The sequence below is a fragment of the Culex quinquefasciatus genome, chromosome 1 (assembly GCF_015732765.1).
Source record: "Culex quinquefasciatus strain JHB chromosome 1, VPISU_Cqui_1.0_pri_paternal, whole genome shotgun sequence".
Classification (NCBI taxonomy): domain Eukaryota; kingdom Metazoa; phylum Arthropoda; class Insecta; order Diptera; family Culicidae; genus Culex; species Culex quinquefasciatus.
The window spans coordinates 10,197,830-10,212,239 of record NC_051861.1 but is presented as its reverse complement, the minus strand read 5'-3'; the positions used below and the strand labels follow the sequence as shown (position 1 = coordinate 10,212,239).

Here is a 14,410-nt window from a genome sequence, read left to right as displayed (position 1 = left end):
ATACAATATTTAATACGGTCCCGTGGCTGCTGTTCAGTACACTTTTGAAGAATTTTTATGTTTTACATACCGTAAACTGGGGTGACTTTGATAGCCCGGGGTGACTTTGATAGATTTTTCAAATGCCCGTCAAATTAATATCTAAATATTTTTGAGAATTTTGAGTATGTAAGCATTAAGGGATAGCTTATTATCGAACATATATGCAAAAATGAGCCTGTTACATTGGATGTATCAAAATTAGTGGCCAAATCAAATTTCTATCAATGTCACCCCGGGCTATCAAAGTCACCCCAGTTTACGGTACCTTATCTACACCATTCAATCACAAAACTTTACCAATTATCAAAATTTCCGCTGAATTCCTTAGTATTTCTATCTAAACAAAGGGCCCATAAACATCATTCAAAACAACAATACGGTGACAGCACTTTATTGCCCTTTCAGTTCTCAACAGTTGTAATGTTAAAAGGGCCTAATAACAAGATTTGTTTTTTAATGGATAACGTACCGTATGATGAATCCTTACCAAAAACCCTTCAAATTTTCAGGTTCCTGGCGCTTGTGGGGTGTTAGTATAGGGTAAACCTAGAGATCCTAAATAGGGAGACTGGTCGAAGTGAATTTGACGTACCCAAACAGACACGGGTTTGACGTATCCAAACGAGCATTACATACGTTGCCAGATCGATTTAGCTAGCTTAGACCAGCCTCCCTATTTAGGGTCTCAAGGTAAACCCGCTGCCCTAGTAGCAACTTGCGCTAACTAACATTCCCTTCCCGGCGCCGTTGGTGGCCAATGACTGTTACCTATTCGCAACTAATCTAGTTTAAGCAATTATGGTGTTTTATCTTTTCAGCGCATTCGTACATGCTGTTGATAAGGGAAACCTAACTAATTTTTCGAATGATCAAAAATAATTTTTCGAATGTTCAAAAATGGAAGAGACCGTACCGCCCCACCGTCACGAGATGAATTTTCTATGGAAAGTTCAATATGGTATATTGAAAATAATTTATATTCAAAATGCTTTAAAGTGTCATTTTTAGCAAAACAAATTGCAGGCCAAGGATTGATACCTAAGAGCATGCAATGGCACTGACCTTGTTGCGTGCTCTTCGGTTGACGTCCACGTAAGGAACATCCTGGAAGGAGCGTAACTAACTACATCCGTAGTTCTGTTAGATCATCCGAATTATCTTGATCAGAACAGTATAGCTCTGGTTCCTTGCGAGTGTCAAATTTTCTTACCTCCACGTTGGCTTGGTTTTCATGATGACCTAGCTGGTGGCCTGTGGAAACGGATCGTAAACCTTTGACCACCGCGGGTCAGAGTCAAGACGGCTAAAAGAAAGGGGCGCGACAATGTGGGAAAGGGAAGTAATTTGTGATTGTAGACGGTATTGTTTTGATTCGCAGTATGTTGAGTCAACTGCTGTGGATGTACCTGAAACATCGCACAACGGGGTTTCTCTTCTCTTCATTCTCAGCTACCACCTATCTCCTATTTTTATTTTGCTCTTCTGATTCCCAATTCTTCACTGATTCTTCTATTTAATATCCAACATTTTATTTTAATTTTACTAACTTTTGATTCTCTTATCTCTCAAAGCTTTTTCACTCTTTTCTATCAATTGATACTGCTGTAACAAACTTTGTTTTAAAAATATACTTTTCCTTAATGTACTAGTAATATCAAGTCTATTTATCATTCGCCTAATCTTTTTTTTTTTTTGATTTTATTAATTGCGAATTTATTTATTTGAATAATTCTTTATCTGTCCTATAAATTATCATTACTATAATCTAAGCTTGTTTTGTATCTCTATTTATTAACTATTGTCTAATTTTACATCTTATCAATAGTAAGAGAATGATGACATCTAGCTTCTCATTTTTATTCTTCAAAATACGCTCATCATTCTCTTACTATTGATACTTGATTTTTATAAAATAAATTCTCTTTTACTGTCAATTGTTTTCAATCTTCACCCTTTTTTCAAACAAGTGAGGTTTGAGCCCTTACTCAATTTATGGAACGGTTAAAGGATTAACACAAATATTACTATTGTATTTTTGGTAAACTTTTATAAAATGCTTAGGATCAAAAATTGTAACAAAACACCGCGACAAAAGGAATAGCATCAGATAAACAGACACAACAATAGGGAAGATTTCAGGAGAAAACAATACACAGTAAATAACAATTAGTTTTTGAATTCAAACTAAAAATAAAACAGTTTTTGCTTTAATGAAAGTTGATAGGCACACTTTAAATGGTTAGGCGCTTATACTTACATCAAACCCTACGTAATGTACCACCCCCGGCCGAGTTAAAATGCGTAACCGGAAAAGAAGGTGTGCATGCCTGGCACGAACACTCAAAGCGTGTTCTAGCGTGCTGCTCGTACTGACTCAGAGCAAGGGTGAGATGTAGGTGTAAGGGCAGTGCGTGTTCGTCGGGAACCTGGTGCATAAGATCGATCAAGGCCCGTTCTTACACTGAAAATTGCGAATTGCGAAAATGCTTTAAGTGTAATTTTTAGCAAAACAAAATGATTGACCAATGTTGAAGCGTAAACAAAAAGTCTATCCTGCTCGTTCAACATCAACTGACGTGAGCAGTACAGATTGTCAAGGGAAACAGATTGGTCGATGTAAAATAAATAGGCTCTGGCAACATATGTTTTGCGCTTGCAACACTGCCAGTTTTTCTTTAAAGTTATACTTGATTGAGTGTTTGGTATGTGCCAAAAATATCTGTACGTGTGGCAAGCCTGCTCTCTAGCTTGCTTTCATTTAGAATTTTTCTTGACCAGTTCCTTCCGAAGTGCGTATTATGTTTTATTTTTGTCAACATTTTTCTGGGAGTTTTTGCGAAAATCGACGAAAATTACCAATTTCAGACCACCCTAACACGCCGTAGGTCACCGTAATGGAAAAAAGCGGGTCTAATTATTTCGGCCAGGGGACTTTTGTTTTTTTCCATGCAGTTTTCGTGGGGAATTGCTGTATATATAGTAGTTATTATTATAAATTATTATTATCATTAATTGCTATTATTGATAATAATTATTATTATTTTAACCAAAATTAAAAAAAAACTTCCATGTCCATGTTAATAGTAAATTTAACAAACAATGTTGATAGCTGGTAAAGGGTTGGTTCCGAAATAAAAAACTTTTGAAGTTTCAATAGTTTTGCCTTCCTCACCTCAATGAGGAAAGGCTATAAAATCACTCGAAAAATGACCTCGTAGATGTACCATCACGTATACCTATCGACTCAGAATCAAATTCTGAACAAATGTCTGTGCGTGTGTGTGGATGTGAGTCCGTGCACCGAAAAATATGCACACGACTATCTCCGGAATGGCTGAACCGATTTGGACCGTGTTGGTCTCATTCGATCCGTCTCGGGGTCCCACAAGAATCTAATTAATATTATGAAGTTTAGAAAAGTACTTCGAAAGTTATGCTAAAAAAACGATTTTAACAAAAGTCCGGAAGATTTAGGGTGTTTTTTTGTAAGAAACCCGTCATGTTATACATTTTTAGAAAGGTATTTAAAAGACCTTTCCAATATCAAAAGTCATATGCACTTTAGTGTTGTTTATACACTTTTTAGAGGCCGGATCTCAGATATTTTGATGAAAACGTTGCCCGGATCTATCATGCGAACTATCGTTGGATAAGTTATCAAAAGACCTTACCGATGAACCAAAAGGATTTTTTTTTCTTAACTTATTTTTATTAGGTCCTTTTAGGTGCTGTTACCAGGTTGGGACCGAGGATCAGTATAACAATATATAATAACAAAAAAAAAAACTCCTTAAATTCCATACTTGGAGATCATGTAACTGACGAGGGTAACTTGGTCCAAGCGGGTCTTGCAGGACTTGAACCTGCCGATGTACTCGGAGAAAATCCCCCACAGCTCAGACGAACTGTAGAGCACCTCCCCGGCTTCCTTCTCCGTGGCTCCACCGTCTCGGGGGCCACCTTGGCTGCTTCCTGCGGGACGAGGGCGATCCTTGGATTTTCCGTCCGGAACTGCGCCCGGCAGCGGAGGAAACTCCGCCGGCGTAAACGCCGGAACTGCTGGACTCTGCTTCTCCACCTTCCTTGCCGGCGGTTTCGGTTTCGACGCTTGCTGGCGCCTCCGGATAAAGTCCGCACGCTTAGGGCAGCTGCGGTCCGTGGCTTCGTGGGCTCCAGAGCAGTTGGCACACCGCTTCGGCTCGGCTTCTTGGACTTCGCACTTGTCCGTCTTGTAAGGACCCCCACAGTTGTTGCACCTGCCTTTCAGGTGACAGTTCCTGGTTCCATGACCCAGCTGCAAGCAGTTCCTGCACTGGGTCACGTTCGGCCGCTTGTTCCGGTAGGCCTCCCACCGGATGATAGTGCTTGCCACAACTTTCATTGCAGAGAGCTTCTTCAGATTGGTGTATCCCTTGGGAAGACCACAATGTACGGAGTTTCGTCCACGGTGGACTTTTCCTTCCGCTTGATGATATGCACCTCCAGCGCGTCCAGCTTGAGATCCCTCTTCAGAAGGTACTTGACCTCGTCCGGTTTCAGTTCATCAGGAAAACCACGAAGAACCACCCGATGATTTCGTTCGCTCCGCCGATCGTGGGTGTAGAATTCCACTTTCTTCTTCTTGAGTAGCTCTTGCAACTTGTCAAAATCTTTGACAGAGAAGCAGGTCACCTTGGTTCCAAATCGGGTTAGTTTGTAAATCGGTTTGAAACCTAATTTACAACTTTCCACTATCGCCACGAGCTTGTAAAAATCCGTGGTGTTCTTCACCACCAAAGGTGGTTGCTTTTGTTTACCTGCCGACTGGCCGGGTGGTGGAACCGCCGAGGCATCCCCTCCTCCTGCTGGGCTGGCATTGTTGTTGTTTTTGTTATCCGCTAGCGGGCTGAACTTGTTGTTGTTGAGCAGGGTCTTCTCAACTTTTTCTCCTTCGATGCCGATTCCAGTGACCTCGCTGGACTTCTTCCGCTTCCGATTCCCGCGGACGGGACGAAAATCTTCCTCCACGGAGGATTCCTCCACCTCCATCTGTCAAAAACTTCCAAGCACGCGAGACGACAACACGAGCAAAACACGTCTGAACTTGTCGCTGGCTGGCGACTGAGTGTGAACCAAAAGGATTGAAGATCTGAAAATCCTATCGAAAGAAATGAGTTTTGAAGCTTAAATTTTTAAACATGTTAAGGGGGAATGATGCAATTCTGGATGAAGATATTTACTATATGAATGTGAGGAAGACACCCATCACCTAAAGGTGGATTAAGCAATGTTTTTGCATTTAAATCAAAACAAATTTTATGTTTTATCCCCATTTCTTTCAATTCAAACACCACATTTATTTCATTTTCTTTATTTGCTCTGCACTGGTTCCATCATCTAGAGGTAATATAACATTTGTTTTGCACACAATATTCATCGGATAATACACAAACACAGACCGCCTTTTGCACTATTGATCCAAACGATTTGAGCTATTTCCCCTTCCTAAGCTAAATCCTAACGACAACATCGCGCATTTTTTCTACTGCTCCAACATGCATTTCTGGATAACTGCCTCGTGGAATGAAATCGATTTACTTTATAGAGTTGTCTCTCAATTGAATCGGTTGAGGATTAAGACGAGGAAACGAAGTCGAAGTTTACAACAATGTCACAATAAATGCAGTTTAACACAAATAAAAAATAAAGATTCAAACTCGACACACTTGAATTTCTTACCACGGATGTTCCTTAGCTGACCTTTATTGTCCCTGCACGCGTGGATGTTTGGAAGGCTTACAGTCCCTTGTTGTAGTACACGACCTGCAGCTCGGGGCGCTCCTTGCGGATCTTTTCGCGCACCTCCTCCTCCAGACTGTCCACGCTGATCGAGGCCTTCTGGCTGAACAGCGCACAGCACAGGGGCGTCGCAAAGGTCAACAGGAAACCACAGAACAGCGTTTGGATCGGGGCGTTTGACCACGGCACACGCTTCAGGAAGCCACGCTTCTCGAGCGAGTTCATCAGCACCGGCGTCAGAACTGGGAAGGATTGAAAGAGGAGCGTCATTATGGCAGGTTTAAAACGTCACATTGGGCGCCATGATTACCCATGCCCGGAGTGGCCATCATGATTCGGCTGAACGTGACGGCGGCGATGCCCTCCTTGGCGGCGCGGCACGACTGGCCGAGTTCCTTTCCATCCTCGTCAATCAGTGTCACGCCCTGCTGAAGTTCTCTGCGGAAATATTATGGTTGAGTAACGAGATCTCTCGTATAGACACGCGCTTAACCTTCAACTTGAGTCTGAATGGGGGCCGACCTTCGACTATTGGTATTTTGTTTACTGATAAGAGAGCGATCTCATGTCGTGTCTAACCGTGTGTCGATGGAGTGAGCAGTTTTGTTTGGATTCACTTTTATAGGAGTGATGAACATAGTTATCAAAGTCCAAGTTTAATGCTGATAATGAGTGGGATTTTATAATTCTACATTTGTTTCGTTTTATTTATTTCGAACAATCATGACATGTCAGACTTGCCATAATGGCGACTTAACTTGACAGTTCTTCTCTAAAAGGTACTTAACTGAAATTCGTCTAATTCTCCGAACAAATTCAAACCTCCTAACAAACGATCTACAGTGAGTCAAATATTTGTCCGTACCCCCCCGTACGGGAAATGTTTGTGATATAAAAGTACATAAAATTCGACTAAAGTGCCATGTTTTATACATCAATCGACGCGGCAGAATGTCCTCTTTAAGACACTGTCATTGGATTTGCAAAAAACTTTTTCTTGAAAAATACAAAAATTGTTTACTGAAAAAAGTCAAAAAAAGAGGTCAAATAATTGTCCGTACCCTAGTAAAAGTACAAAATCTGATCGATTTAAGTGAATTCATTTATGAAATGTTGTTTCAGTGTCAAATACTAATACCTTTAGCCAGTTTGTGACAACTTTGAACTTCTGATAACTTTGTTTAGTTAATTTATATTAAAATTGGATTAAAGTTTTTTTAAAGTAAAACTTATCAAAACATTAGTTTATAAACAACTATTTTTATAAAATTGCTATTTTGTGTTGTAAGAGTCTCTATTGAACAAGTTTCAACAATATTTGTTCAAAATATACATTGTTTTCATCTTTTTATTGACATTTTTCGACCAAAAACTGTTTCGGAACAATACCGTTAAACAATCCGGATTGTCCCGGAACCGGTTCAACCCTCGGAGGAAATTTTGTGGTGATTAGATAGAGGACAAAAACCCACCTCTTGCAATTTGAAGCATCCAATTTCGTCCACTACAGCCCGATTACGAGTCCCTAGTCTGAAATTTGAAATTTTCGAATTCCCCAAGCAAAACATTCTGACCCAGAACGGTACAGAAATTCTCAGCACGGAAAGTGAAAATTTCAAATTTCAGACTAGGGACTCGTAATCGGGCTGTAGTGGACGAAATTGGATGCTTCAAATTGCAAGAGGTGGGTTTTTTGTCCTCTATCTGATCACCACAAAATTTCCTCCGAGGTTGAACCGGTTCCGGGACAATCCGGATTGTTTAACGGTATTGTTCCGAAACAGTATTTTTGGTCGAAAATGTCAATAAAAAGATGAAAACAATGTATATTTTGAACAAATATTGTTGAAACTTGTTCAATAGAGACTCTTACAACACAAAATAGCAATTTTATAAAAATAGTTGTTTATAAACTAATGTTTTGATAAGTTTTACTTTAAAAACTAAATTTAATCCAATTTTAATATAAATTAACTAAACAAACTTATCAGAAGTTCAAAGTTGTCACAAACTGGCTAAAGGTATTAGTATTTGACACTGAAACAACATTTCATAAATGAATTCACTTAAATCGATCAGATTTTGTACTTTTACTAGGGGTACGGACAATTATTTGACCTCTTTTAACTTTTTTCAGTAAACAATTTTTGTATTTTTCAAGAAAAAGTTTTTTGCAAATCCAATGACAATGTCTTAAAGAGGACATTTTGCCGCGTCGATTGATGTATAAAACATGGCACTTTAGTCGAATTTTATGTACTTTTATATCACAAACATTTCCCGTACGGGGGGGTACGGACAAATATTTGACTCACTGTATTTCTGCGCCGTTGGAGGTGTAACAAAAGTCGCACTTCACCAATGATTAACGTGCTTGACGAAAAAAAAAAAACAAAAACAGCAAAAAAAGATAAATTTTCCACGCACGACAAAAATACATCAGCTGTGTGAGATAAAAACAACAACAAAAAAGACAGCAGCGCGCGTCAGCCGAGGTCACATGTTTGTCGCACCGCTTTTGCGAGCTAAATGTACCATAAATGGCGCGTAGTAAATTCCTCCAACTCTGGGATGGGACGAGCCCCCACTCAAAAACTCCATACGGTTGGAACGTGGATATACTTACTGCATACGCATCAACGGAATGTTGATACAGTTGGCCGCGGCCACGGCTGCCAGCGGCACCAGCCGGCCAACAAGTGGCGGTGCATTCTAAAATTATAAAAAACGAGAAAATGCAAAAGGGAGAGTGAAAATTCCGCGTGATTTGTGTGCAAATTAATGGGTTTGAACTTGAACTTGGCTGACACGCAGAAAAATAAGGCATATTTGAATCAACAAAACATTTTGTTGATTTGAAAATCAAGATTTTTGTTGAATCAATGCTAAACGTCAAAGCAACTTTTTCAAAACAACAAAAGATTGTTGTTAAATTGAGATAATCAAGGTCTGTTTCAACGCAAAATCGGCGTTGATTATATTCAACAAAATTTTTGTTAAAACAAACCTCGTACAGGCTGATTCTACAAAACATTTTTCTGCGTGGACTTGCACTTTTTTTCGCGTGAGTAGCCCGAAAACACGATTTTATAGCATCCGCCATTATGGCAAGCCGTCAAAAAAAAAAAAAGAAACTCACCCGCACGAGTCGATTCAGCGAGAGGGCCGTCACGAGCGCACCACCGGTGGCCATACAGTACGACGTCAGCAGTTGCTGCTGGCTAATCGGCGAACTTCCGGAACGGTTCGTATAGTTGACCACCGCGTTGAACGACTGGTTGAACCACTGCCAGAAGATGACGGCGGGTGTAGACTTGTAGAACGTCATCATGCACCCCGTGATGGTCATGTTCATCGGGACCTGGGCGGACATGCGGCCAACCAGCAGCATCTTCTCGCCGGTGTCCGGGTGGAATGCGCTGTCGTACAGGTACTTGGCGGCCCACAGTTCGTCCACGGAGGAGATGCCCTCGACGGGTTTGCCGGCGCTGGGGAAGGAAAATTTTTTTATGTTATTTTGGAAAGTCAAAAACAAATCAAAATATAGACCAGACTACTTTTTAGCTTCAATAGGGTTTTTTGCAAGCTTTTGGGCTGCATTTTGGGGTGGGCATTAGGATGGCTCGAGATGGTCAATTTTTCAGAACATGTTTTTTCGGTTGCTTTTAGCCTCCTAAACAGCTCCAACTCCCCAAAATTTGGGAACGATTGGTTGCGTCCACATTTTGCGCATTGCATTTCAATTTTGTATGGGAATTAGTATGGAAAACCCTCTTTTTAATATTTTTATTTTTATCATTTTGATTTTCTACTAAATTTTTCAACCCAGCACATTAGTGTTAAAGTTGAGAAAATTCTCTAAAACATTTCCGAAGAAAGTATTGTGCTATCTTGCTTCTGTCAAAATATATAGTTTTGAGCAAAAAACTCGTCTAAAACGTGATTTCCGAGCAAAAAACACGTTTTAGCCCAGTTTTGAGGACGCTGTATCTTTTGACAGGAGCAAGATAGCATAATACTTTCTTCAGTAAAGTTTTAGAGATTTTTCTCAATTTTAGTGCTTTTGTGTTGGTTTTAAAAAAATGAGTGGAAAATAAAAATGATAAAAATCATAATGTAAAAGAGATGGGTTTTCCATACTAATTTCCATTCAAAATTGAAATGCAATGCGCAAAGTGTGGACGCAACCAATCACTCCCGAATTTTAGGGAGTTGTTTTGAAAACCAAAAGACTTAAAAAAAACTTTGTTCTGGTTTGATTTGATCATTTTTTTTTAATTTTTCATATAACGACGAGCCTAGTGGGCATACATCACTGAGGTAGTTTGAGTAATGTTTTCTACAAACTCCAAACAAATTTTTGCTTTTTTAAAAATATTTTCCACACAATTTTTAGCTTTTTCATTTCTTGAACATTTGTTGATATAAATTAAACATTACAAAATGGCATGGAACTGCGCTCGAATAAGCAAATCCGAATTCGTTAATTGCAACGTCTGACAGCTGTCAAAAGCATGAAACTACATGTTCGGGAATCGTCGAACAATGGGGTTAAATTGTCAACATAAGTTTGGCAACAGCACGCAAAAAAATTTTGTTGATTCAAACCTCGTACAGGCTGATTCTACTAAACATTTTTCTGCGTGCAGTTAAAAAGCAGCTCAGTTAAACAACGCCCATGGGCAGTTACCGAACAACTACTGTATTATAAATTTATAATTACAGAATGGCATGGAACTGCGCTCGAATGAGCGAATCCGAATTCGATAATTGGGTCCTAAAATGAAGCTGATATTATTATTTACAGCGATAAAACTTATTTTTTTTAGTACAATGACCCTTTGTACAACCACAAAGAGTTTAAAATAGATTTTTAAATAAATTTTGAAAAAATGGGTCCTAAAATGAAGCTTAGATTCCTGATATTATTGTTCACAGCGATAAAGCTTATTTTTCTGAGTACAATGACCCTTAGTACGACCATAAAGAGCTTAAAATGGATTTTCAAATCAATTTTGAAAAATTAACCTCGCGGTCCTTCTTGAACAGAAAAGCTCCTACTTGACAGGTCGTTCCAAGGGAACCATAGTTGATCCATCGAAAAAAGGTTGTCTTGTCAAAAAAAAATTTTGCATTAAAATGAAAAAAAGTGATCAGAAATGGTTTTTAATCGTGTTTTTTACTGTTGTACATAAAAATTGGCACAGGGCTTTAGTACCCAATTAACCTCGCGGTCCTTCTTGACAGAAAAGCTTTTACTTGACAGCTTGTTCCAAGGAGACCATAGTTGATCCGTCGAAAAAATGTTGTCTACACAGAAAAAAATATGTAAATTTACACAGCACGTAATTACTGTTTCTTATGTAAACTCACTCAATGTAATGTTGAGATATGATGTAAAGCGCAAAAAGTCATGGAAATTACTCTGATGTAAATCTAAATCTAATGTAAATCATGAATCTAATGGAAACGTTGAGCATGGAAACTCAAATCTGATGAATTTCTACCCGTGTTCGGCTTCCTGTAAATTCCTATTTAATGTAAATCATATATCTAATGTATTTCTGCCAAACGTTGCCTTCAAAACTACCCGAACTAAAAATAGTTATATTTGGTTCTCTTTCTATCGCTCTCATACTTCGCTGGCCCACTGCCTGAGCCTCGACCTGAACAAGTTGATGCTTTAGCCGCTCGTTTATAAAATGCGAAGATGGCTCAGTCGGCAGCGGGTAGCAGCAGTAACACCGATCATCCTACCCGTCGTCCGTTCGATTCCAGTCCAGCGTTATTCCACTTGGCCGTCGACGAAAAAGCGCCCCCTACCTGTGAAACAACTTTTTAAAATCAGAATTTCCTTTTGCTGCCCGCTTCAATCATTTTAAAATAGAACATAGGCCACACCCTTTTCCTACTGCAATCCAAGTCGAGCTTCTCATTCCCATTGGCCAATCAGAATTAGTTGCTTTGAACTAATGTAAATTGCTAAAGTAATGTAAATTCCAAAACTAATGTAAATTTTCAAAACTAATGTAAATTTCCAATAAATCTAATGTAAATTTCCAATGAACCTAATGTAAATATACATCATTTATCATGATACTTTTTGGTACATGATAAATAATGTAAATTTACAGGAATATTTTTTTCTGTGTAGTCAAAAAAAAAATTGCATTAAAATGAAAAAAAAAAAAAAATGAACAGAAATGGGTTTTAACCGTATTTTTTACCGTTGTACATAAAAATTTACATAGAGCTTTAGTACCCAATAGCAACGTCTGACAGCTGCCAAAAGCATGGAACCACGTCTTCGGAAATCGTCTAACAAATGAGTTAAATTGTACATATGTTTGGCAACTGGTTTTGACGATTGAGTGCTTTTTAATTCGAATTTCAGCTAAACAAAAAACACTGCATATTAAATTAAACCTAAATTGTAGTGAAACTAAGTCAAAAATATGTTCAAAGCTTACAAAAAATGCATTTTTCAAAACATAGTCAATGCAATGTCACATGAAACAAAACAAACGACCAAAACCACTATTTCAAGCAAAACAATGTTAATGGGCCGAAGCCGAAGTGTAAAAAAGAGTCTGTCCTGCTTGTCCTAACGTAAACATCCACTGACGTAAGCAGGACAGACTGTTTGTTTACACTTTTGCTTTGGCTCATTTGCACACATTGTTTTGCTTGATTTCAAAAATAATAAAAAGATAAGAAAATTGGTTGAAATTAATTTCCGCTTAATTTTGTAATAAAATTTGTCTAAAAGTGGAGTGGTTTGTAGAAGGTCAACAGTGCAAAAATGAAATACTTTTCAGTATTAACTCTTTAAAACTTAAAATCGCACACATCAAAGTTTTCTATCCAGATATATTTTCTATGCGGTTTTATACGATTTTTTAAGCACTCGCCGTAATTATTCAACTCGACTGAAAATTCGTGCTGACAAAATTCTTACTTTGCAAATATAAATTGCACACATTATTGTTCTAAAACCGTTAAAAAAAATTTCAATGAAACAAGGAAAAATGTTTTGTTTACAAAAGATTCTAAATTCTAAGGATAAGAACTGAACATATTTAGCATTTTAAGGCACATTGTTAAAAAATCGAATTAAACTAAGAAATAAAAGTTGTTAGTATATTTACAACTTCTGAAATGTTCATGGGAAAACCATTATTAGTGAGTACTTTAGCAACATGGAGCTTACCGATAGTCTTTGACGATCCGGGCGGCCCGGTCCAGCTGTTCCTCGGTGGCGAACGCATTGAGCGGGTTGGTAACAATCAAAAAGTGCTTCGCCCGGTTCAGGTATGAGCTCTGGTCGTACCGGGGCTCGTCCAGATTGACACGAGGTAGAGACGTCATTTTTATTATAAATCGAACTGCTAACTAGATTGGATCGGGCTGGCTAAATTTCACACTTTACAATTCTATCACGCGATTTCCAGTTGTTGAACACACTTGGTTCCGACGGGTGAACACAGCTTTCGGATATAAGTATATGGCACACACACACACGTCACAATAGTCCGAGTAATGAATTCGACCTTTCCGTGCCTGGAGAACCGGGAACTACTTGTTGGCACTGCACACACGCCCCAAGTAGGCGATTACTATTGTAACTTCAACCTCAAAGGGTTATGCAATCCGCGATTGCTCCAATTTTTCTCCGCTATGGACTTCCCCACAAAGTAGGCGCTGGCCTGCCCGGACTGGACGAATTGCCTCAGGAAACTGACACCGGCTGCTGAGACTGCAAATCTTTCAACTCTCACTTGACCGACGGACGATGATGGCCGTGGCCGTGTAGTAACTAAGCTCGTAATGTAGGACGACGGCCAAGCCTGAAGCTCTCAAGAGGTATTAAGCACTGATAACGGGCTCTCCCGGCTGACTTGAGACCCGTCACTTGTGAAATATTATATAGATTATCAGTCGCAAAAAAAAACGAGAATATTGATGTCTTTTTTTTGCACTCTGGAGGATGAGTTTTGTACTTCGACGACGACGACGGCGCGATAAGTCTTGTAGGACCTGTTTCAATTGACTGCGGAATCGGTATGAAGTTTTGCTTTTTTGACACTCTCGCAGTGTTAAAAATGAACCCCGTGAACTTTTTTGTGCGCAAATTTGTGCTGGTTTGACCGCCTCCTTTTTGTCAAGTTTTTTTTCCTCAATTTTAGTGGAAGTTCCGAACGTGGGCAGTATTGAACTAAAGCTAATAATTTTTAGGACTTTTCAAATGCATTGGTAAAGTAAAAAAACAAATCATTTAAGCTCAAAAACAGGTTTACATTTTCTCTAAGAACAACATCCATAAAACTGTTTTGAGAAGTTCATGTACCGAGGTACATCGATTCGGTTCTATTTTGTTTTGTCTTCCTCCGCCTTCACTCTCTTTTTTATTTGCTGAGGGGATTCTCGCGGAGTGTTGTGTGTGGAGTGTGCGTGTTGCTTCTCCATCGGTCGCGAGAGTTGAAAATTGATAAAGAGAGAACAAAATTCATTCTTGGCTTGTTAAATGTGGGTGGTTCATTCGAAATAATATGATGATGATTTGATGATAGCCTACCGGCTAACCCTAGAA

The 14,410-nt window shown here is 39.0% G+C and overlaps 1 protein-coding gene across 1 annotated transcript; it reads right to left on the bottom strand.

Annotated features, from left to right (window-relative positions):
• Positions 1-5,376: 5,376 nt before the first annotated feature.
• LOC6039932 (sideroflexin-1-3) lies at positions 5,377-13,947 on the bottom strand. Its single transcript, XM_001849378.2, has 5 exons — positions 13,031-13,947; positions 8,960-9,308; positions 8,447-8,532; positions 6,131-6,258; positions 5,377-6,062 (listed from the first exon to the last, which is right to left on the bottom strand). The coding sequence occupies exons 1-5, from the start codon at positions 13,186-13,188 to the stop codon at positions 5,818-5,820; spliced, it is 966 nt and encodes a 321-aa protein (XP_001849430.1). The 5' UTR covers positions 13,189-13,947; the 3' UTR covers positions 5,377-5,817.
• Positions 13,948-14,410: the final 463 nt, after the last annotated feature.

What these genes read in the sequence shown, in the direction of transcription:
- LOC6039932 (XM_001849378.2), bottom strand. Translation starts at nt 13,188, where the DNA reads ATGACGTCTCTACCTCGTGTCAATCTGGACGAGCCCCGGTACGACCAG. An exon ending in CGGATCGTCAAAGACTATCG is followed by an intron (nt 9,309 to 13,030) that starts GTAAGCTCCATG and finishes TTCCTTCCCCAG; the next exon opens with CGCCGGCAAACCCGTCGAGG. An exon ending in ATTCCGTTGATGCGTATGCA is followed by an intron (nt 6,259 to 8,446) that starts GTAAGTATATCC and finishes ATATTTCCGCAG; the next exon opens with AGAACTTCAGCAGGGCGTGA.